This window comes from Zonotrichia leucophrys, chromosome Z (assembly GCF_028769735.1).
Source record: "Zonotrichia leucophrys gambelii isolate GWCS_2022_RI chromosome Z, RI_Zleu_2.0, whole genome shotgun sequence".
NCBI classification, from domain to species: domain Eukaryota; kingdom Metazoa; phylum Chordata; class Aves; order Passeriformes; family Passerellidae; genus Zonotrichia; species Zonotrichia leucophrys.
The window spans coordinates 45,089,502-45,114,124 of record NC_088200.1 but is presented as its reverse complement, the minus strand read 5'-3'; the positions used below and the strand labels follow the sequence as shown (position 1 = coordinate 45,114,124).

General features: G+C 36.9%; 1 protein-coding gene across 1 annotated transcript in view; it reads left to right on the top strand.

The window, feature by feature from the left end:
• MLLT3 (MLLT3 super elongation complex subunit) overlaps nucleotides 1–23,938 on the top strand; it is a 114,728-nt gene extending 90,790 nt beyond the window's left edge. The window contains exons 7-12 of the mRNA XM_064736324.1: nucleotides 3,038–3,116; nucleotides 6,749–6,881; nucleotides 8,393–8,492; nucleotides 11,310–11,381; nucleotides 13,254–13,325; nucleotides 20,075–23,938. Coding sequence (XP_064592394.1) covers nucleotides 3,038–3,116; nucleotides 6,749–6,881; nucleotides 8,393–8,492; nucleotides 11,310–11,381; nucleotides 13,254–13,325; nucleotides 20,075–20,206 — 588 coding nt within the window. The 3' untranslated portion in view covers nucleotides 20,207–23,938. The remainder of the gene's footprint in view (nucleotides 1–3,037; nucleotides 3,117–6,748; nucleotides 6,882–8,392; nucleotides 8,493–11,309; nucleotides 11,382–13,253; nucleotides 13,326–20,074) is intronic.
• The last annotated feature ends 685 nt before the right edge of the window (nucleotides 23,939–24,623 follow it).

The following is a 24,623-nucleotide window of genomic DNA, read 5'->3' as shown; positions in this document are numbered from 1 at the left end:
AAAACCACTGGTAAAAAAGGTACCCTTTCACGGAAAACTTGGGCCAAAGAAAATTGCCTTTTTTGCTGAACAGCTTCAAAGCACATAATCCTTCAATCAGGCCTAATAAAGAAGTCACTGTCTACTGTGCATCACTGTGAGAACACTAAAACGAAGTAGACTGTCTAAGAATGCAATATATCATAGAGGGTCATTGCACTAATGAACAGTTCAGGCCCAAACTCTCATTAGCTTCTCTATAGAAAGAGAAAATTGGTAAAACAGGAAAAGGTCACATGAGAGAAGCTCTTCCCTGATACTATCTTAAACTTTTATTGTTGAAAGATAGGCTCTAGTTAATTTCAGACCTATTAAAAAAAAATATTTTGTGATTAGGAACTAGTGAATAAGAGCAGAAAGCCTAAGTGCATAAAGCCATAAATACCTTAGTCCATGGGTTAACAATCTGTAAAAGTGTCAAAAAGCATTGCTTAAGTGATAGAAGGCACCCGCTGTTAACTAGAAGCATGGGTGCTGTTGGCACCAGTGCATATTCATATATGGAAGGCATCTTTTTAGTTCCTTCTGAAAAGGCAAATCTTTTCTGTTAATAACATTCTTTCTCAGGTTAAAAGCAACTGTTTCTTCTGTGTGTGTTCTCACCCAGATTTCTCAGTCCAAAATGGTTTAATTTCCAATACTTAACAGTTTTAATATTTATGCTAATCTATGTTCCTTGGAATAAATTTTCAGATTGGGATGTTTACAGAAATGAAGTAAATAGTTTCAAAAGTTATTAGGAACCCTTTTAAAATAAGTCTAGATGATCAATGTGTTTCCTAAGTTTTTGTGGTTTGAGTTCTCAAAATGATCTTGCTAAAGCAGAGCAAAGTTTTTACCAGGAAAATACACAACTTTGTATGTATCTATATTCATTTGTTCTTGTGATATTGACCCAATTAGTTAATGCTGGGAGAAAATTTTGGTTCGGAGCAACTTCACTGGTATTTTTATGCCTTATAATGAGAATGAGATTAGGCCTTTCTCCCTTTTTTAATTTCAAGCAAGCTAGTTAAAAAAGAAAGTAGCGAACTTGTAATAGTTAAGTAGTCTCTGTGCCTATTTGATTTTTTTTTCTTTTCAGACTTTTAGCACTTGAAAGCCAAATATGACTGTCTTTTAGTGTTTACTTTTTTTTGACAGAATGAACTTAAGTAAGTTGAAGCTCATGCTGAAATTAATAAAGAAAAATACAGTTAATGTAAATCTGCAGAAACCAGTTCTCAGCTAGTAATTTTGCTGCAAGAAGCAGAAATTGATGGATAAACCAGATGTTTAAGAGTAGCCTGCAGCTAGACAACTGAGCTTAGTTTGCTGATGTCTTTAAAGTTTGCCTGGACACTTGTTCTTCATCACTGCAGTCTGTTTCACATTATCATGATTATTTTACAGCTAAAAATCTTGTAAGGTTTTGCAGAAACTCAGGAAGGAAATGTTTTATTTTTTTTTTTTCCAAAATGCTTGATTTTCAGAGCAGTGTCAAGTAATGCTGCAGTGTGTTTCGAAAAGGTTTGATGCTGTCTAGTGTGTAAGAATCTCTCCTGGTACTCTGAGTGGGTTGTGTTGTTGTTTGGGCTGGGTTTTGTTGCACAGGATTGATTCAGTTGTATATAAGTGGCATACACACACAGAGTCAGGTACAGAGTTTGTATTTTGACTGTGTGTCTGTGAGAACTGGAGCTGATGTTGATTTAAGGAGAGCAGATGTTAATGGTGTATTCTGTTGCCCAAATAGGCATCTCTCATCGTGAGAAAAGGCAACAAAAGGCAGTAAATCTGCCTGCTCTATTATGAAGGGCAACAATAGATTGATTTATGGGGAAAAAGCAACTGTTAGGCTTAGGTAGTGAAAACTGAGTTTTACAGACTGGATATTTCTGCTGTCATTTTTGAGAACAATTTTGTTCTGTCTTAATTGTGAGACAAGGAGAGTCAGAAAATGTTGGTTAGCCTGGATAACACATCATGATACATAGTTGTAAAAAATTTAAAGTGTAAGCAGGTTTAATTTTCAATAGTAGACCATTATTTTCTAAACTGATTTTCACTGTTCCTTCTGTATGGCCACTTCTTTTGTGTTCTCTGTTAGCATCCCCTTTGCCCTCATACCAGATTCATACTTTGTCTCGTGTACACTGATGAGTGTGCAAGGATGTATCATTGAGTCTAGGAATCAGACAGAAGGTATATGGAGACATGCAACCTGGCAGCAGGAAGACTCTTCAGTAAAATAGTACAGAATTTTTCTATGAAGTAATAGATTTCCTCATTAAACTAAAAGGAAATTTATACATTTTAAACAACAGTAGGAAAAAATTTGTGTAGAACTGTTTGTTAAATAATACACACTGATTTTAATAGCCTTGTTTAAAAATCCAGTTCTCTTTTGTAATTGGTAAATTCTAGGTAATTTCACTTTGTAACCAAGCATACCTTCTGATTCAATCACATTTACAATCTACGGAGTTTTGATACATATGAAAAGGGTTAGGAGAATTTCAGTCACAGCATCAAAGTTTCATTTGAATCCCTATATTAAGACTTATTTTCTAAGGGAGATGAAAGAAAACTGTCTGAGGTTTTCTGGCATTTAATGTGGTCTGCTCGGGTCTTTTGTTTTTCAATTCCACAATGTCATTGCTAATTTGAAAAACATTGCATCTCTAGTATGACAATGACAGAGATGCCTTAGGTCCATTATAAACTCATTTAGTCTTTCATGTTGTATAATCTTTCAAACAAGGCTTTGGAAACTTCTTGTTAGACTTTAGCAAAGAACTAGATACGATGTAGTAGTGTGTGTGTATGGTGAGTGCAATAGTAATTTCCACAATGTTTGCCTCACTGACACCTGAAGTTAAGGTCTTTGAGTACTATTTGGCCCCACAGTTTCTTCTTCTTGACAGAATGTTTTAGGCAGTAACTAACCATAAGAGTTTTTCTAGGCAAAAGAATGTCTCTTAAAATGTTATTTATTTTCTTTTTTTTTTCTTTTAAGTCTGAACAGCCCAGTCCTGCCAGTTCCAGCTCCAGTTCCAGTTCCAGTTTTACACCATCTCAAAACAACAGACAACAAGGTATCAGTAAAGGAAAAGAAATTGAAATGAATGTGTGAAATGAATGAGCCAATGAAAACAGAACTCATGGCATCTCATGACCTCTCTTCTTCTGTGTTTCACTGCCTGAACTGGCCACAATTTTGATTTAGAGACTTTTCTAAAAGGTTGTTTTCAGATGTGGCTATAAGGGCAAAAAAAAAAAGGAGAGAAATAAACTGGTAATCTGAGAAAAGGGTATGAATATTGGTTGTTTTGAAGGACTGAATATGTGCCAGTCACTTAACAGAGGATAAATCCAATAGAGCTTGTGTTTCTGAGTTGTCCTTCTGCAGGTTTAGGTAGCATGGCACCTGGTTCCGTCTGAAGCCCTGGAAAAGTGTGGTTTCCCATGGGCAGCCAACAGAAGCCCACAGATGTGTTTATGTAGACCCTTTCAAAGGCTCTGAGCATCCCATACTACTGGGAAGTTTTAAGAGCACACAGTATTTACTTCAAATACATGGCAGGGAAGGATGATGGTTGGATTTAAAGACTGCATTTTGATTTTCTGGCTAATACTTTCAGTTTACTTGAAACTCAATAAAGATTTGCAGTTTTTTCCCTGGACACTTTGCCAAGGCATGTTTTCTGTAAATAAGCTGATATTCATTCTCCATGATCTATTGAACTACTTAGTTCCTGGTTGGCTTCCTTCCCTGGTTTACAAGATTGTACAACCGATACATTCTTAATGAGTTTTTGTTTTATTATTTGGATAAGGAGCATTAAAAAAGCAGTCTTTGACTTAACAAAATTGTTTGTTTTAGTCATTTGTATTCCTCAATGGTAAACTTGATTTAGGGTTATGACAATACATTAGTGCCTCAGGCACACTGACTTTAAGTAGATTTGTACATGATTATGTGATGCATATCTGTCCTAGTGCCTTTCTGTAGGTGACTGGTACTGATTTTCTGATGTTTTCTGGCAGTGTTATGCCATGTGAAAGAAGGCAAAAGCTTGAAATGAACAGTGGTAATGACTGGCTTCAGGCAGTTAATATTTACCTAACAATAGATACACTTCCTGCTGAAACCCCATTTTTGTTTTCACAAAAACTTTAGTGGTGTGAACTGTCCATTACAAGCCAAAAGACTTAGATACCCTCTTCTGCATCTGTTATCTTTGCTGGGAAAAAATTTAGTAGTTTCTTCTGAGCATACTGGTCCCATCCGTGTTTTCTGGATCATATATAAGACGTATCACAGATTGTCTTTCAGTTCTTCTCTAGAATAGATGGGAGATTTGTCCTCCAGTGTGAACAGCTCTGAAGTGCAAATGGTCTATGCATCTCCTCTTTTTTGCAGCAGTAAATAGTGGTTTCTGCTTTCTTCTGGGAGTTCCAGAAATAAGCATGTTTATTGTCCAGGCCATGCATTTGTATATCAAAGGTATGGAGCACCAGGCATACTATGGCATGTTCACGATGTATGTTGTGCTCTGGTCAGAAGCCGTGCTTTTCCCCTCACCTGGAAGTTACTTGCTAGGACTGTTGCTCTTTTTCGGTTGCATTTAGACTCCAGTGCTCACTCAGGTGTCAAAAAAACACAGCATGAACTTTTTTCACCTCTTTTTGCATAAACAGTGGGCTAGCTTGAGGTTCCTCAAGTTCTTCTGTCCTTGGGGCTTACTTTGATATTTATCTATTTCCTTATGAAGAAAACTTGCTCATGAGCAGCTCCTAATTTTCAGTTTCTCCTTAACTATTCTGATATCTTAGGAGGTAACAACTTCACAAACCTTTAAAAAGGTGGTTATGGAATTTTAGAGTAAGTGTGCAAGAAGCAGAAGCATGTGCTATCCATGCTAGGAAAAAAAAAAAAGACCTAAAAATTAATGCTCTGTGGATTGGTGAAAAAGTCTGCTGAAAAGTTAGGTAGCAATGTGCTTTTCAGACTCCCAGACATGCTCCTACACTAAGTGAGAACTTGTTTGAATGACTAGTTGTTCAATGCTGATGGGGCTGTCAGTGATGGATGTATCTGAGGAGTCCAAGTTTCTTTTTATTACTGCTTCTATAAAAGCCCTTTCCCTCCTTCAAGGGTCAGATGGTAAGTTATTCAGTCAGACTACAAGTTGTCATTTGCAGCTGAGCATTGTCTTTCTGAGATTCAAACAGGGACAGAAAATGGAGCACAACTCAGCTGCTTCTACATATCAGCTGTGGGTGCATGGACAAGATGTACTTCCATACTGTCACCTATACAAATGTCTGGTCAACCGGGAATTTGGCCATGAGGACCATCTGGTTTTCTTTCCTAGGGTGTGAAAACAGAGAAAAGGCTCATTTCTCTGAACTGCCCAAATTGTGTCAATTTACAGAAAGTTGTAGGGCAGCCTTAGTGACAAATCATTTCAAACAACGGCTTGGAAGTCACTTGCACAAAACTAGTCAAAATGCTTATGGCCTGAACTTTGCTATGTCTGTAACAGTCCATAAAACTGTCCTCCCCCATGAAGGGGAGCACTGTCATACTCATTGCCCTGTTATGAGTATGACTGACAGATGTCTCCCTTCTCTGCTGGCAGTGACCAGAGAGGACAGTCCTTGATTCAGTTTTGCCATTAGCAAATAAAGAGTTGAAAGCTTCATCTCAGGCTCAATGTATTCATGTTAGTACTGTGTTTCTTGGGCTGAAGGAATTGCAACCATAATAGTAATTGCTGTTCTTACAGCCATCACTGGTGCTTTCAACTGCTGCTTCATGTCTTAGATGGGCTATACTTCATAGTTAAATGTCCTATGGCACCGGGACATTTTACTTTCTTCCCTCTTCTAATCTGCTTTTGCCCATTCTTATTTCAAGTAGCTGTAGTGTTACACTTCCCAGCTCTATTAAACATATTTTTCTTTCTGTAACTGTCTCTTAGAGTAAAAAGAGTGAAAATCAAAACCCAAACTGAGCTCAATGCAGTTTTGTGAGCAAGTTAAGCTTCGTACCTTCTTGCTAATACAGGAAAAGTGATAACATGGTGTTGGATGATATTGATGCACTTCATACTTATCAACATGGGTGAAGTTGAAATTGACCCTGAAATAATAGGAGCAGCTGAAGGTAATATACATAAAAACCAAGAAGACAAAATGACTGCCTTGTACAGTACAATTTACTCAGAGTGATTTGTTAGAACCAACCTCTCATACATGGATTAACCTAATAAATGTACTAATACTGATTAGTATGTCCCTGTAGATCTTAAATCACATATAATGAGAAAGCAAAAAATACTAAACCCCAGCTATACAAAAGAAGCATGCTCTTAGTAAGCATACATTTCATGTCAATTTCTCCTGTGGTGACAGTATTTTACTTACTTCAGCTATGGTCCAGGGTGCAAATTGTTCTAACACTTGAACATGTGAATTGTCATTGTCAAGAGTAAGTCTGTTGAAGCTGACAGAGTTGCTCATGTGAGTAAAGATTCATGAATATATGGACAGGTCCCTGCAGTATAATCATCCAGTGCATTATTTAGTTACTTAGTTTGTTTAGTTTTTAAGACTCTCCTCTCTCAGCACTGTGTGGGGGAGATAGTTTTTAAAGCTGGGTAAATTGCCCAAAATACTGGGAAGTAAACTTTGTTGATTTTTATTGTCTCTGTTGTTTCAGGTCCATTGAGAACTATAATGAAAGATCTGCATTCAGATGATAATGAAGATGAATCAGATGAAGCAGATGACAAGGACAATGACTCTGAGTTGGAACAACCTGTAAATACACGAGGAGGAGGCAGGATTCGCAGGTGAGTGTCCCGTGATTGAAAGTGGCCTGCTGACCAAGACATGTAGTGCTTGTTAGTAACAAAGCAAGGTCCGATGTTCTCAGAGTGCTGAGTAGCAAATGGGCAGAAAATTCACTCTTTCTAAAGCATCTGCACGTAAAAGAGCCCTTTTCAAACACTAACACAAGTAGCCGTTCCTGATACAAACTCTTCCTGTACTAATCAATATGGTTATGATGATCCTCATTTGCTTGACTTTACTCAATTTTATGTGATTGTGACTTGAGACGTGGAGTTATAATTACTCCCTGGCCTAAATTAGAGAAAATTGTCCTTCCACTGTTGAATAAGCTATTCTATATGTAGTCACAAGACCTCTTTGCTTACCAGTTTTACATTAAGCTGTTAAATTGAATCCAAATCAATGAAATTTGAATTTCAAGTAAATTCAGTGCTGCATAGAGTAGATAATGCATAAAAATGCATCAGAGGGTAAAGCAAGTGTCTGTCAAAATTATTTTTTTATTTTTTAAAAGAAGCTTCTGCATCTTTGCTACAACCTTCAGAAGGCATCCCAAAACTCATCTGGTGTTCAGGCAGCTTGAAGCTCCATCCAAATGATGTTCAAAGTTATGGAAGAAACCGAAGCTGTGTCTCTCAAACATTCTACATATTAGGTTCTTTATGTAATTCAGAGGATTTTCCTGTTAGAGCACAGCACCTGAGTGGCAGTGTCAGCTACTGCTCGAATGGGATAACAGGAAAACTTTAATGAATGCAGCTGCTTCCCTGGTGTACTTTAGCAGCTGGAATCAAGGAGAAAAAGACCAAGCTGACTAGTTGTTTGAGAATTTGTTGTCAGTGATTGTTTAAAGGATTGTTTCAAGGTCAGCCTGTCTCCTGGTGTGGAGATTTTGTTTCAGTTTTTTTGATGAAACTTGAAGGCTATTGTTTTTCTACTTCATTTTGTCCCAATTAACTAATGGTTTTAACCCCAACAAAAAATATTTTCTGTTGTTCATAAGTGAATGAAAGGTGAAACTGACTAGGAGCTGGGCTTTTTTGTGATCTCTTCTGAGATGCTAAGTTTTTAATCAGGAAAGGCTGTGTTAACTTTTGACCATAAACAAGGAACTTTTCAGTAAAACATGTATTCAGGTGGGATGTACAGCTGTTTGGAAAGCTTTTAGGAGAGCAGAAAAGTGTCCCTAAAGGCCACTTTCCTTCTTTAGGAAGCTGTGAACTGAGACAGGGAGAAGCAGTTGAATTTTGTAGTTGTTTAACCATTTCTGTAAAGTTAGCTGCTGTTAACTCAACCAAGTGCAGACAGGCAGCCTCCTTTGTGCTACAAAGAGTTTTTTCCAGAGTGCAGCCCTGCTCAGATGCCTCTCTTCCATGTGACCTTGATGAACAATAGCCTGCTTAGCAAGGGATTGGTCATTGTAAGTCCCTACCTCAAAGTCCAAGGTTGACTTACCCCATTTGACAGCCCTTTGTCTGCAGATGTAATGCTGTGGCTCTTTTTTCTGCAGGGTTAGTCTGAGTGATGGCAGCGACAGCGACAGCAGCTCAGCTTCCTCACCGCTGCATCACGATCCAGCACCACCTGTTCTGAAAACCAGCAACAGCCAGGTGAAAAATGCAGTTTGTCTTTGTATTAGCAGCAGACAGAGTTAGCATCAATCTCAAGATTTTTTTGATGCATATCTTCTCCTTTCTCCCACCAGTGTTCATCTAGAGAGATACAGTATTTTTTTTTTACTGCAGTGGAAGACACATTAGTTTTTACTTTGCATCAGAGTACTTGTTCTAGATTTTTGAGAGCTCACATTATTTCTGAGGTAGCAACATAGGGTAGTTTGGTTTTTCAAAGAAAATAAAGTAAATTACCTAGAGTTGCAAAATACTCCAGGGACAAATGAGAATTAGCTTTTGGGTAGTACCTCTCTCACAGTAAGTATAAAATTAAGTATAAAAACTCACATTATTTACAAAATAAAATATACCATTTTTCAGTTATTTTAAGGAGACATGATTCATTCCCAGTGTCAATTGCATCATATGTAAAGCTGTTAAGACACATACTGGCTACTTACAGTTGTGATATAGTTGAAATGGTGTCTATATGCACACAAGTTTGTGGTTTAGAGGGTGAGCTTAATAGGTGGGTCTTTCCTATATCTGTTTTCTATTATTGCTTCAATTATCTGGCAGATATTATTTATTTGCCTTTATTTTTCTATTAAGATTTCCAGCACAAGCTACAGTACAAACCCCAAATATTAGCTAATTTCAAATACATTGTGGGGAAGTAAACGCCACAAACTAGGAAGTACTTTGTGCACAGGGAGAAGGTAATTTCATGTCCAGAAAATATTCTTATTTTCTACCACTGTAGGCTCTTCTAAATTGTCTATACAGAAGTTACAAGTTTTATTTAAGAGATAGACTTGAAGTCAAAAAGCTGTCTGTAGGGGTGAAGAATGTTGCATTTACTGACCACATAAGCACAAGAAAAATAAAAAATCTGACTTGTTGGCATGTTGTTTAATGAAGACTGATTTCTAAAGAGCCAATGCAATTGTTAAGTAATTGTAAGTCTCAATATCAGCTGCCCACTCAGTCACATCTTTTGTGTTCCTTTGCCTGTTGGTGATGTAGTAGAAGGTCTATCTCCACATTTAGAAACTCCAAACAATAGCTATAAAAAAAAAAAAACAAACCTTCACATACCTTCTTCCATTTCTTTAAATGAGCTAAATTTTATAATCGGGCTGCAAATTGGAAATTTTGGGAAGCATTGTGAGAATTCAAATTGTGTGGACTATAGCTACATTTGAAATCTCTTCTTGGTACCTTAGTGCGGCTTGCCAGGATGATCTTTTACTGATGAAATCAGGTTTGTTTTAACCAAGTTCCTTTATAAGAACTGAAGAGCTAAGACAGGGTTTGTATTTGTATTAGCTTCCTCAGACATGATTAGTGCTGTATCTCATCTATAAAGTGCTTAAGATGTTACATTTAAACTGCATATCAAAAGCATTGTAAGGAAGCTGCTTTTTAAAATACACTGTGTTCTTGACAAAGTTCTATTTGAAACCAAGAATTTTCTTCCTGTGAAAACTATAAATGCATCTAAAAGGTACTGAATCCATGATTAAAGGCCTGGTTTTTTGTAGGGTTGGGTGAGGGGTTTTTTCAAGACAAAACTTTGCTACTGGCCTACACAGCAGTAACCCTAGAGGGTGTTGAACAGAAGTACTAGAATTATTCTTCAAAAATGTATGTTTTGAATCTAAAGATTCATCACTCTTGGCTAATTAAATCAACTAAGGTTAACTCAGATCTGCAGTCTCTTTCTCTAGATAGGAAAATAGCTGTCTGCCAGCTGTGTTCTTAAGATGCTGGCCAGCCTGGGGAAGACATATGCAATTTAATCATTTGTACCAAAGGAAGGAGAAACTAGAGAGGACTTGGGGGAAAATGTCAGTAAGGCTTCTAGAGGACTTGTTCTTACATGATTTTTTTCCTTGTTTTAATTACTGAGTTTTATCCTGTGTTGTGGCTGTTGGATATGATTTTTGGAGTTAATCATGCTGGTGATATTAGTGTCACTTTAAATGAAATGTGAAACATAATCTCCCATTATCTGTGATTACTTGGTTTTCTTTGATGTTTTTCAGAAGAACTGGTTATATTATAGGTTAGAAATGATATGGTGATATTTCTTTTAACTTCAAAAAATCGTTGTCTGTTGAAAAAATGGAAAGAACAATCAACAGTTCATTTTCCCCCATGTATTTCTGCCTTTAGTTTTAAAAGTTTCGAACTCTTCTTAAATCTATTTCAGTATCAGATGAAGCAATCTTGGCTTGTATGAGTGATAATAAATGGGTGTGAGTGCCATTGAAGGAAGGGTACCATATAAGTACAAAAGTAATTACTGCCCATCACTTCGTTTTTCAGTTATAACTCACACAATCAGTCACTCATACACTCACTCAGTCAAACAGTCAAGGACTGTTTGAAAACCTCTGCTGTCAAAGAAAAGAGATAGTATTGAGGGGGGAAAAAAGGAACAGGAAAACTACATTGATAATGTTTCATTTCAAAGGCACTGGAGACACCCTCAGCATCGTTTCGTGTCTGCCAAATCACCTCTTATCCTCTCAGCATGTGAAAGATGGGGGGGAAAAAAAGGGTTGAGAAGGCTTTAGGTGATGTAAAATTCCTACTTGTAAGGATTAGTAATATCATTATCACCTCATTCCAGTATGTCAGCTTTTTCTGCTGTAAGTTACTGTTTGTTCTGAAAAATATGAGTAAGTTCTATGGATTAAAGAATGAAAAGCTCAGTTTTGAGTTTGTTTTATTAACAGCTGAATTTTTCCATATAGAGGTGTATCCAATGATGCATTTAATTTTTACAGAATTTTCTTTATTTTCCAGATTTTAGAAGTGAAAAGTCCAATAAAGCAAAACAAAACAGATAAACAAATGAAGAATGGGGATTGTGATAAGGTAAATAACAATGAGGGAGCAATAAAGAACTCCAGAATATGATACTATTATAGCAATAAATACTACACTACTGTAGCACTAAACGACTCCAGAATATGTGTTTACCAAATAACAACCTTTGTTACAGAATGAAAATCTTAGTACATCTTTGCTTTGGATTCCTTTAGGATTCCTTTAGGTGCAGAACTTTTTCTGTTTTCTTTCTATAATTCTTGTGTCTTCTCTCATATTTTGAATTTTTTTCCTTCTTTTCAATCAGGTGATTTGGCAAATTTCACCAGTTGGGACTCCTCCATCTATTTATTTTATCTACTGTCCACCATAAGTTTGTGCTGTGCTCCACAGAGGAATAAGATGTAGATGAGAATTCATAGATGTATTCCTAGCCCACAAGTGAATCAGGGAAAAGAAGAAAGTCAATTTTCCAGAATCCTTTCTGAAGACCGTGCGTTAGGAAGTGGCAGTGTGATTTAGCATGTTAACTAAAAGGACATGAAGCAACTGTCACCATTTAACACTGAGATAGTTTGATTTGCATCTGTCTAATGGTTGTGGGCAAGAGCTCTCAATCCTTCCATGAGTGAACATAGCACAATTGCCCACTATGGACAAGTTTCTCTGAAAGCTTGTACTTTACTGGTATTAGTGTCAATTTTGTGATGATAATTTAAGGCAAAAGATGGAAGTTGCAGCGTCCAGATTTTTAGTGTCTAGAATTTTATCTGCAGTACCTAGATTTTTAGTGCTCTGATATTTTGGTTTGCATTTTGGTTGCTTAGGTTGAGTGCCATATCTCATTCTGCTTGCAAGCAAAAAAAAAAATATAATTTAATGGCTCAGGAGCCATTTCTGAAGGAGAAAGTTGATAACAAGGTGGAGAGGTGAGACATGTTTAATATCCCAGGGAAGAAGCGCTAGAATTTACCTTTGGATTAATCTTGCTTAGTCTTTCTTTCCCTGTTGACACAAAAGAAATAATTACATGCCTCTAGAGAAAATGATTGATTTGATTTTGAGTCTTTGGGTTTGGTTTTTATGTAGAAGGATAGAATATGTTTTCTAAAGGTGCTGTTTTGTCATCCCCAGTCTTATGATGCTTTCTGGCAGAGCTGAGATACAGAGATTATCAGCAAATAATGACCACCTATGAAGATTTCTGTCAGTGTGAAGTATCTTAAAAAAACCACAAAAAATTACATTTCTGTTGTATTAAGCTAGAGAATGCCAGACTATTGATAAAACATACAGCTCAAAGAAGAGTTTGGTCATCTCAAGTCCTGTGTGCCATACTATAAGAAGGATTTAAAACTGTTAGAAAGCATTCAAAGGGGGTCTGCAAACATAGGGAAAGGCCTAGAGGGGAAGGAGCCTCTGAGGTCACTTGGTCTGTCCAACCTGGAGAATAGGAGACTGCAGGGGGAGAACTCATTGACTGAGGGAAGACCTCCTGATAGGAAGAGGAGAGGCAGCACTGATCTCTTCTCCATGGTGACCAGTGATATGACCCGAGGCAATAGCCTGAAGCTGAGTCAGGAGAGGCTAGATATTAGAAAAAGGTTCTTCACCCAGAGGGTGGCCAGTCCCCAGAATGGGCACCCCCAGCAAACTGGTCACAGCACCAGCCTGGCAGAGTTCAAGAAGCTCAGAGAATGGACAGTGCTCTCAGGCACATGCTGGGACCCTTGGCGCTGTCCTGTGCAGAGCCAAGAGCTGGACTCAGTGATCCCTCTGGGTCTCTTCCAGCTCAGGATATTGGTTGCAAGATTTAAAATAAGATTTCTATTTCTGCTGGTTTTGAAGACATCTGAAGTTTATGAATACATTGCTATGACTTAATTAACAAGTTGTTTATGGGGGGGAATTTGTTTCTAGGCATATCTTGATGAACTAGTAGAGCTCCACAGAAGATTAATGACATTGAGAGAGAGACATGTACTGCAGCAGGTGAGAAACATTATCATACACTATCACAGTGCACTCATTGAAATTCTTAAGTTGCATCTATTTCTACTTTGCTTTTATTTAAAACTCTGTAATCAATTTTAGATTATTCATTAAAAACTCTGCTGTGAATTTTCATAGCCTTCAAGCCTGTATAGTCCATAGAAGTCCTTTACCTCTTACACTGCAGTTTTGGGAATTTAATATTAAGTGTGTAACTGTGTTGTCTCTCTAAATGACAAATTATTTAAAAAATGCCTGAGATATATTTTTCACCAGTTTGCTGTTATGTTTCTTAACATACTGTATCAATAATTATGAAAGCAGGATGGGAGAATGGACATAGCTGTGCACTGTCACTTGATAAAAATCTTGTTGCTTCTTTCCTGAAAATGACCAGCTTTGTCTCAGAAACAATTGAAGTGGGTTTTTTCCCATGGGAAGCAGAAAATATAAAATTCAATGGAAAGCCCACTTTGAAGAAAAACATAATATATTCCTTGAATCTTCTGAAGTCTTAGAATGTGTAAAATATGAAAGTGTCCAAACCAAAAAGGCTGCAAATTTATTGAAAGGTTATGCAATGGTAAGAGTAAAGAAAGTATTCTTGGCTTTCGGTGGTATTGTCAGGTACTGGATTGGATTGGAAATTGTGAAGATTAAAAAGTAAGTACTGTCAACAAAGTAGATGCAATTGTAGCACAGATGGTTTTATTATGTTTTAGAGATGTTGTAAAGAGGAAAATTTTTTCCACTTCTAAAAGATTGCAATCACTTGTCAAATTTTTCTACTAAGCTTGTTAACACTATTTTGGAAGCTCCAGCATTAACTGCTTTGTTAGTGCAGGCTCCATATTGTGAGTAAAGATGAGAAAACTATTGAGAGGTCATGGAAAAGGAAAATCTTGGTTAAGGATATTCTTAATTAAAGATGAAATTTTGGTAGCTTTGTCAGATTTCGTCTTATAACACACAGTGATGCATATTGGTTACCCTTTGTATTTAATGTACTGTTGCCTCCCAAGTTTCGTTTTTCTACAAAGGGAACCAAAGCATGCTTTCAGAATGGTAGCAGAGCCAAATTTTTATCTACATAGAGAAATAATTTTGAAGGAGGCTAAGATATAGGAATTACAACACCCGATCCACTTCACATTGCTCATTGATTCTCAAAGAGTTCACATTAAAACTGAATCTGGAAAAGACACTGTTTTGTAAAAAATCCCACCTTGTCTTTGCTCCCTGAGCACTCATTTCCCCAGTTGTCCAAGGCATAGCTTCCAAATGGTATTGCTGCTGATTCACATCAGTGGGCAGTACTGCTGTTACCAGTGCAGAACTGAGCCACTGTCCCAGCCTGGACAGTCAGGACATGAACTCAGCTTTCACTGGGGCTGTTTGGACAGCCTTCAGACCATAGGGCTTACACGGCTTATTGTGGAATTTTGGAAAAGAAAATCAACTTCAAAATGTTTTGTACAGAGCAAATACACAAACAAGCAGGAAACCACCTTTTTTTCCCCCATGATGGTGGTCTAGAGCTTTTGAAATCCTGACAGGATAAGCCTGGAGTAGCCAGATCTGACTCCACAACTGAGCCTGATCTGAGAAGGGGCTGGGACTAGCAAAAGCCTTTCATATTGGAATTACTAGGCCATCCTAAGAAATACTTTCCAAGTAAGTAAAGTGCTTCAAGTCAAACACCTCATTGTCTTTCTCACTGGCAGCATTTATTCAGTGATGATTTATTTGTCTTTGTTAGAAAAATAATGGGCTAGTCCACTAAATTGTGTTCATTCTAATATTAGAGTACTGTTATAGTAAGCTTGTGGGAGCTTACTAATACAAGGAAAAAGTCATGTGAAAAGAAACATAACTGAGCTGGAAATTTAGAGTATCCTAGTCTGAGTAAATGAAAAAGAGCACTATACTCTTGTTGTGCATTTTAAACTAAACTTTTTTTTCCCCTCTTGAGACAATTTGTCAAACCAGAGAAAGCATTTATTCATGAACTTTGCCTCGCAACTTGCATTAGGAGTGAGGCATTTTAATGCTGCAGTCCATGATTACTTATACATTATTATTTACATTATGAAAGTTTGGTTGATGTAGAACTGGTGTTGCCTTCCTGGGGGAAATTGTTTTTGCAGATTGTTTCCCGTGTTTCAGAGCGTTTGCAGGCTGTTGGTGCAGCCCCAGTGAAAGCTGGATTTATGGCCAGGCTGTGTAGGCTGAGTCAGGGATTCAGCTCTTCTGGGAACACCATGATGCTAGCTACAGAAGTCTACCAGGACTCAGTGGAAAAGCCACATTACTTACCTATTAGGCTGTCTGCACTAGTGAATGGTCTGTGGTGCGGTAAAGCAAAACAGAGCTTAGTTTTAAAGCCTGTAATCCTTCAACATTCTGCAACTCATTAATTCATATGATTTTATCCATTTATAGAAATATCTTCCCAATACTGAATGGATAACTTGCAGAGAATCAGTGCTTCTCTACATTACAAATAATCTGCCATCCCATCTTAAATGTCCTTACTGCTTTGCAGCTATGTAGTTAATGTAAAATACTTCCAGTGTGCACAGAAATTCAAAAGGTACGGAGCTGAGAAAGTCTCTAGGAATTAATATGAAACTTCTATACTAAGAAATACATAGACATTGTAGGAAGTACAAAGGTGAGAACAGCAAGGTGTAAAATTGCATAATGGGATTGTGGTTACTGCATGAGAAGAGGGATCAAATGCAAAAATATGCAACAGAAAACTGTAGACAGCTGCAAGAGTTTTAGAGGTATTGGTGTTTAAGTGGAATGGTGATGGAGTCATGTGTTCCTGAATGACAGCTGTCATCTTGTTAGTTTGTTAGGGCAGGTAAGTCTCTTGCACAGAGACTTTCAAAGACTTGCAGAAAAACAGTGAAGACATTGATACAGTGTAAAAGCATGGGCTTTTTAAACTTACACCGAGGGTCATGGAAAGGATTTTCTTTTTCAATTTTTTTTCCAATTTCAGTTGTTACCAAGTCCATAGGCATGACAGCAAACAGGAATGCGGCCAAATTGAGAAAGGAGAAAAATGTATCTTTGTAAATGTGGCTCTTTCCCAAGAGCGGCATTCTCTTTGAGACACTTTGTTAAAGGAAGCTGAGAAAGAGAGAAGGCAGGAGAGATGCCATACTACACTGCAAGTGCCCGGATACATAATGAAATAATTCTGATGTTAGGTGCTACTTACAAACATACAAGAATTGCCTGAGAGGGACAAGATATGTGAAGAACATTTCACCAAGCAATCAGTCCTGTGAGCAGTTTTTATATGAATATTGTACTGTGGCAAGACAGATGTTGGTCAGAAATCATGTTTACAAAGAAATTCCTCTACCACATCTTTCACTGTAAGGAAAGAGGTTGGAATTCACAGTGACGAGGCCTTTCTCTTTTTCCCTTTTTCTCTGTTTTCTCTTTTTTTCTCTTCTTTTTCTCTTCTTTTTCCTTTTTTTCCTTTTCCTTTTTCCTTTTTCCTTTTTCTTTTTCTTTCTTTTTCTTATCAGATATTAATGCAGCATATCCAATACATTCAAATGAATTTGGCTGGCTAAAGCAGTGTTTCTAACTCTGCATTTTCAGTGAAGAAAATGTTAGCACAACCCTAAGAAAGGCAGCAACATTTCTGGTAACTTTTTGTCTTGTTTTCAGGCATCAGAAGTCATATCTTCAGCTGGTAAAAAATCCAAAAGCCAGTGCATTAGGCAGCACAGGCTTAAGGAAGAAATTGAGAGCTTGCAGCATGGCTGAAAACTAGGTTGCTCATGTTCTGAAGGCGCTTAACTTCAGATGGCAACTATCTTCTTAGAATTTGCTGCCAGGGGCAGCTTGGAGGTCTGGAAACTATCACATGGCCTAAAACCCTCCATAAATTGAAAAATGACTGTCATTAGTTGCACTTTGACTTCCTTATACAAACACACTCATTTGCTTGTTTAAAGGCTGATAAATAGTTATACTATGATGGATAATGATGAAACTGAGCTGGAGAGACATTATGTAAACAGAGACGTAATTTACTGCAGAAAAGCAAAGCTTATACAGCAGGAACAAATGGAGTATTTTGTTCTTTGCAGCCTGAGCTTTTGGAATAAAACATTTTAATGCTGTGTTTTTAATGTTACAACTGTCAGATTTCCTAGCAGCTAATCTCAATATTTTATTCTTTTTGAAGAATTTCTGAATAGCACAAGGATGCTATATGCTAATACTGTAAGTCATGAATTCCTCATTGACTGGCACACAGGCAGGTGTTTTTCATTGGGCTGTCTGGGTTTATCTTGATACATTTTTGTACACCCATTAAAGCCTTTGGGGTTCATTTCAGTCACTTGCCAGGTGCCCAGACATAGCGACTGTATTTCTTGGGGGCTGGATATTTAAAATGTTTGTGTTTCCCTTGACCTAGAGCTTAAAAGCCAAAAGCAGAACTTGATCAATAGAAGTCCTTATCCATTTCTTAAAATATGCAGCACTGTTTAAAAATACATGTGTTAACACTTCCACATAATCTTTGTTTCTAAAATCAAGTATATTGCAGTGGGGGTTATTAGGGGTAGTATTCTTCCACAGTAACACAAGGAAGTGAGAGACAGAGTTGTTCAATGTAGATGCATTTTCTTGGCCACTGCTTCTGTAAACTTCTTGTGCAGCCATTTATTTGTCTCAGTGGATATCAGTGGATATTCAGATAGCAAGCCCAAGATTAGATTCTAGACTTTACAAAAGGAGGCTGGATTGACTACTTACCTTTGCTTCTCTCTTAGATGAGGCTCTAGAGAGTGGCAAAAAATGAGGATAATAATACATATCAAAGTTTGCTTCTGGTATCAATCAGTTTTTTCACGCTCCATTGTTTTTTTGCCTCATGTCAATTGCAGAACAACAGTAGGGGATGGAAAAGTGTTACAAGAATCTGTGAACCAACAAGTGGACAAATGAAGTTAGTATTTTTAGATTAAAAATTCCTATATGGAAAAGAAGTTGAAAGGAAGAGGTACAAATTTAAACTATGTGCTAATAAAAGCGAGATTTTTTCCAGGTGCTTTCAGAATTATGGGCAGCTGTAATCCAAATTAAGCAGATTTTATTTTTATATTTTCCCATCTTTGAAAATAAAGGGTGATTGAAAAGGGAGATTTTTATTGTAACAAGCATTTCCCTTTTATTATTTTATCTTGTATCCGTTCTATTTTATCTGTTCTTGGTTGTGTCATTCCATGCCTGACAATACACATTTAATATTTCATTTATCATTTACATAGTCTTTACTTCTGTGGTCTGAGAAGAAAAAATACCTGTTTATGTAATTACATGGAGAGTGGAAATCTACAAAATATTTAGTTTAAATTAATTGTTCTTTGTGAAGTTGGTTATTGCTAACAGATTTGTCTTTTTAAGGTACATTCTGTAACCCATGTGTGCATCATGTGTATCTCCTTCAGCTGTGGAAAAGGAATTGCAGTCAGAGTAATAAAGCTCAAAACAATCAAGGAGTATCTCGGAGTAGTGTTTCAGTGGAGGTGTATGTGGAAGCCCCAGAGCTAAATGGGTTTCCAACTGGAGGTTGCAGACAGGATTTGGAGTGTAGCCTGAGTGCTGCACGAGGGGTGGTTGGAAGGACTGAGAAGAGCAGTGTTGTTCTGTGAGTCCATGAGCTACCCAGAGGCCACTGGAAGGTGGAGTGCTTTTCTGTGTGCCCTTGGCATGTCTGTCTCTTGGAATGAAACCACACGTAAGAGATTTATAGCAGCCATGTGCTGGCACTTTGTTAGCCCTGTCTGACAAGTAATGCTTTGGCTTTTCAAGATGCTCAGTGTGGTTTTTTTTTGAGGTAGGTATGCATCCTAGAACTTAAAATATCTGAAGTTATTTTTATAGCAATTGTGTTATGACCACTCTTCAAAAATAAAGACTACAGTTTAATGACTAAAAATGTCACAACTGCAGAAAGGCACAAGTTAGGTGTCCACTGTTGATTTCACGGAAATATGGGATGGTTAAGGTTGGAAGGAATCTCTGGAGGTCACAAGACCATGTAGAGCCAATTGCCTGGGACTATGTCAAATGACTGAAATATCTCTAAGGATGAAGACCCCACAACCTAAATGATGTTATGACCTTGCTGGGAGTCCTTCCATAGTTCATTTGGCAAAAAAAAAAAAAAAAAAAGATTTAACTGTGTTACTCAAAAAGTGACTACTACTTTTTTTGTGAACTAACAGTTCATGTAAGATTTCTTGGGTTTTGGGGTTTTTTTTAATAATAGGGACTGGACTCTCTAAGGATTTATTTCTTTTCCTCGCTTGCAGAAAGATTTATGTAATTTATTTCCTAATGTAACCTGCTTAGCAGCTATGCACATAAGAAACATTCCAGAGATCTACTTGGGATTTTTAATTATTTGTTTGAGCTTAAGAGTATAATGTTGCCCCTTCCTCCCCTATTTTTTAAACTGAATTAGAAAATAAGCAGATTTTCTTTGTACATTTGAAAAATATATTGTCAATGCTAATGTTTGCAGCAACAGCAGATGGATATGCTGACATTATGGTTGATGATGATCTTAAAAAAAAAACAAAACAACAAGATACCAGAATCTGGACAATAATGCATGTCAGAAAGGAAGTGAATAATAAGGATAATGGTTAAATCTGCAAGTATTGGGGCAATTTGCATTTCCAATTGCATATTTTCTTTTCTTTCAGATAGTAAATCTTATAGAAGAAACTGGACACTTTCATATCACAAACACAACCTTTGACTTTGATCTTTGTTCACTGGACAAAACCACAGTCCGTAAACTACAGAGTTATCTGGAAACATCTGGAACCTCCTGAGGATTCAGCATATGGCTGTGTCAAAAACTGTTCTTTAAGTGAATGATGCGACCAAAATGGAGGGGAAAAAAACCAAAAACCTCTTCAGCTTTTTTTTTTTCCTTAAAGCCAGTCTCTTGATAAAGGAGAGCAAAAGTGACCAGACTCAGAGGACCACTCTTCTCAAGAAGAAAATGCTCTGGAAGAGTTTACCTGGATAGCCTTGAAAAACAAATGCAGAAAAACAAACAAAAATACTTGTTCTTAACGAATGTGTATGATATCATGTATCTCTCTCTGTGGTGTTCAAGTCCACAAGATGAATGCATGTTCAACACACTGCCTTACTACATAACTGATCTATTTATTATTGCATACATGTATCCAAAAGTCAATGAGTCACTGAGTGACACTACCAGATATTGCAAGTAGTGGGGTCCCTTGTGTGCTCTTTTGATGCAGTACTTTCACAAGCCTAGTAACCTTATTCACATTGAAATGCCACTTCTTGCTCTCTTTCTTTAGTCAATTAAAACACTACAGTCTTGATTCCAGCTCTGCAGTTCTGGGAAACAAGATACAAACGTGGCAACCAAGCAGTGGTCCTATATTTCATTTCCTGTCTACCACAGCAGCTTGGACTGCAAGTCCTTGATTCTATCCACTTACTGATATTGATTTTAAACACAGTTAAAAAGTGCACCAAATAGGTTCATATGACTTGCTGTCTAGCCTCAGTGAATAAACCAATAAGACTTTTGACAAAAAATGCTTTGTATACTGTCCTGAATCTGGCAACTCTTGCAGTCTACATTTTTGTGTCCATTTAAATGTTGCAAAATTAAATATATATTAGGGTGAAGGTGTTCTGCAGGAGCTCATGATAAAAGAAAAAGTACTGGTTCTGTCTTTAAAGAACATGTTGTAGAAAATTTTTAATTTGGAGCTATTTATTACTTAGAGTTTCAACACTCTTCTGCTGTGTGTGACTCACTTCTACCATAAAACTTTTTGCATAACATTTTTGTTCATTCATATAGTAAATGATCTGCTTAGTTTGTTTTGGGGATTTTTTTCTGATTTAGTTTGTTTTTTTACAACTGCTAAATTAAAACCTTTTGTTTGAAAAGAAGAAAAAGTGTTGTTATACAGTTAAATGAATACATGAAACAAAATATATGTATGATATCATCTGTATGTGTGTTTATACATACACGTGTATCACACCTGTGTATATGTATATACATACACACATACATGCACATATGCTTTTTAAACTTTTCAGATTTTGGTATCTGTTGATAACCTTATTGTGTTTCCAGAAGAATTTCTTGTCTATAAAAATGAGTATTCTTTCATAACATCTATTATTTCTTGAAATCGGGATCCTTGTTTATGCCTGATCAAATGAGAGGATGTATACTCAGTTTCACACCAATACTTCATGCTCTCATATTGCTGATGGTTTCTCAATGAAATCATTGCCTTTATATGAAAAACTCAAGTTCTTAAATGACAAGAGAAAATAATAATTTTAAAAATACTTCTGGATGCAAAGGTTTGTTCAGGTTTACCAGACTGATAAATGTATCTTGTTGCTAGACAGGCCAGTATGTCATGTGTATGCTTATTATGCCACATGTAGTCTCTATGTGTAGAGCTAAACAGTAGTATCTTTATGACTTACTGTTTAATGTGCACAGTTTGTGCAGCACTGAAAAACTATTGGGGTTATTTCTTATTCAGATGGTAAATCTTAATACTGTTTCTTTAAGTCCAAAGAAAATTTTACACTTTACTCTTTTTGAAAGGGCACGACACATATTAGGTTGGGGGGCTTTTTTCTTATTTAAAATGTTGTTTGATCATACTCCGCAGGAAGTCCTCCTTAGGCTTCTGAAGAATAAGTGTACTTTTTCAGTAATGTTATGACTCTTATTGATGATTGGCATGAAGCATACTTGAAGCGTTATGTTGTTCTTTTAAGTCCATGTCTTAATGTGCAATTGGGGAGGGGATGGAGGACTGGGAGTGTAATGTTAACTTTACTATTGACAGAAGGCAGGTGACGATGGGGAAGGGAAAAGGGGTGCATGTAAAGGGGATAAACTTCAATTTTTAATGATTGTTTTATATAAAAATGTTTGGTAATCTAAAAGCAACCTTAAAAACCTTTGGTCTACAAATGTGTGTTCAACTTTCCTGTCTTCTAGTTATACCAGATGTAAATGGAAATTTGTCCACTTGGACTTTTCTAAGTCTTGTGGTAAAGACTCATTGAGTTTCAGAAGGGGATACTTCTAGTACAACTATTGCACTGTTTTTTTAGAAATGGTGAAATGAATCATTTTACCCTTAAAATACCAGATAAGCTTTATTGTACACTGAGAACAGGGATGGAGGAAAGGAAAAACTAGATAAATAGGCATAAAAGGGAGATAACATCAATTACAGTATCAAATCAGTGCTGAATTTCATGCAAACTGTGGATGATCCTTAAACTCTTAAATTTTCTAATTCAATGAGAGAGAGAAAATAGACTGTTGGTGTCAATGTGTGCATTGACTTTTTCACAAAACTCTGATAGAAATAGAGTGACTAAGTTTTGATCTAAATTTTAAAGTTAGCTATTTTCATCTAATTTTGTATAAGGAAACAAAATAAATCTATGTTCACCTAATTTCAGACATTCATCTTTCTCATAAAGGAAAAACAAGATACCCTTCCAAGTCTTTAATGTCTATGAGCATTGATCTTTGGGATAGGTTAAAGTGTTTTGGCAACAAAAGTTTTGAAGTCTTACTTAGCATAAAGCTGTTTAAAGCAGTTACATAAGAGAATTTGGACCAGACAGAGTTTAGCAGTAAGTTCCAATGTCTAGAGTAATTCTCAGCATGAGTTGCTGTTACTAGAGCAGTAGTTGTATCCAGTAGCAAAGACAGTTTTCTCACTAGAAACTTTCCTCCTCAGAAAGTGGATGTCCAATTCGGTAGACAACTTAAAAAAAAAAAATTCTTACAAATTGTAATCAACTGAGAGGCTTTACAAAACTTCCAATGTCATCTAAATTTGAAGGCCATCTTAGTCCGTGCTAAAGAAAAAGAGCTAGAAAGGAGGAAGGGGCCTCCTTTACTCCTCTCATACACTAAAGTGAAGAGAGTCTTCCAAGGTAAAACTTAATCTGTGCTCAGTCTTCAGCCTTTGGACTGTAAGAAATGGTTGATTGTTTCTCTCTCTCTTCATTGGTTTGGTGTTTTTAGAAAAGTCTATGCTTTCAATTTCAGAAACAAAATGCACACAGTACAGCACATTTGGAGAGCCCAGTATATTTCTATTAAAGTTTCTTTTAGTCTCTGGGAAGGAAATTACAAGTTCTTGGGTTTTGCCTGGCCCATTGTTCTTCTTTCCCATTCTCACAGTGAAATAAAGTACTTTCACAATCTAGTTTGAGTCCTTGGTCCTTACTGGGTATAATCTTCCTTTCCTAGAAGCTGTACCAGTGTTTTGGGGTCTCTTGAATGACCCATTTGTTCCAAAACCTGTCACTTAGTTTGCAATGTTGATGGGAAAACTGTAGAATTGCCCGAAGTGAAAATTGCCTCATTCATTTGGTTTTGTTGTATGCATTATCTTACTCCGGACACTGCATTGATGGTAGTATGTTTGATTTGTTCGGTTGCACCGTATCTCATCTTTTACCACTTGCAGTTCGATGACAAACTATCTTTTAGTAAACTCCTGTTTCAGTCTACAGAGTCTGTTTTGTGTTTGCTCATTCGCCTGTGGTTTGCAGAAATTAGGAATCACGATGAAAATTTTGTCAGGTTTTCACCCACAGCGGGAGCTAGGAGGAACTACAGAAATAAGCAGCAAAACAAGAGATGTTCCAAAGTTTAAACAAGTGTGAGGCATGTGTTTTTATGAACTTCAATAGTTTTCTTAATTGTCAAGCAGTATACAGTAGAATGCGGTGTACACCAGAAAGCTGCTCTATACACTGTACAGAGTCTTACTGCTGGGTGTAAAAGCCTTCCTAACAGATGACAGGGACTAAAACACATATATCTGCAGTGCTTTTGTGCATGCTTGGAAGTTAATCAGTGTATTAATGCTGCTAAACCAATGACATTTACAAGGTCGGCTCTGTGTCTGGACAGATAAATTAACATCAAAGCACACTCACTGTAAGAGCCTTGCATTTGATTGAGCTGCAAGAAATGCTACTGTGACTTGACAGGAAAGAGAAGTGTTACTCCAGTGAGAACAAAGCCGTGGGGTGTGGGGTGGAATGGGGAGAAAGAAAAAAAGGTGTAAAGAAGAGATGCAATAGTACAACTGCCTTGGTTTGTTATTATAAAATCTGCAGTTGTTGATGAGTAGAAACAGAGAGAGATGGAGATTGCAACAACATAAAAAAATTTAGGTGTTTTATTGTTTG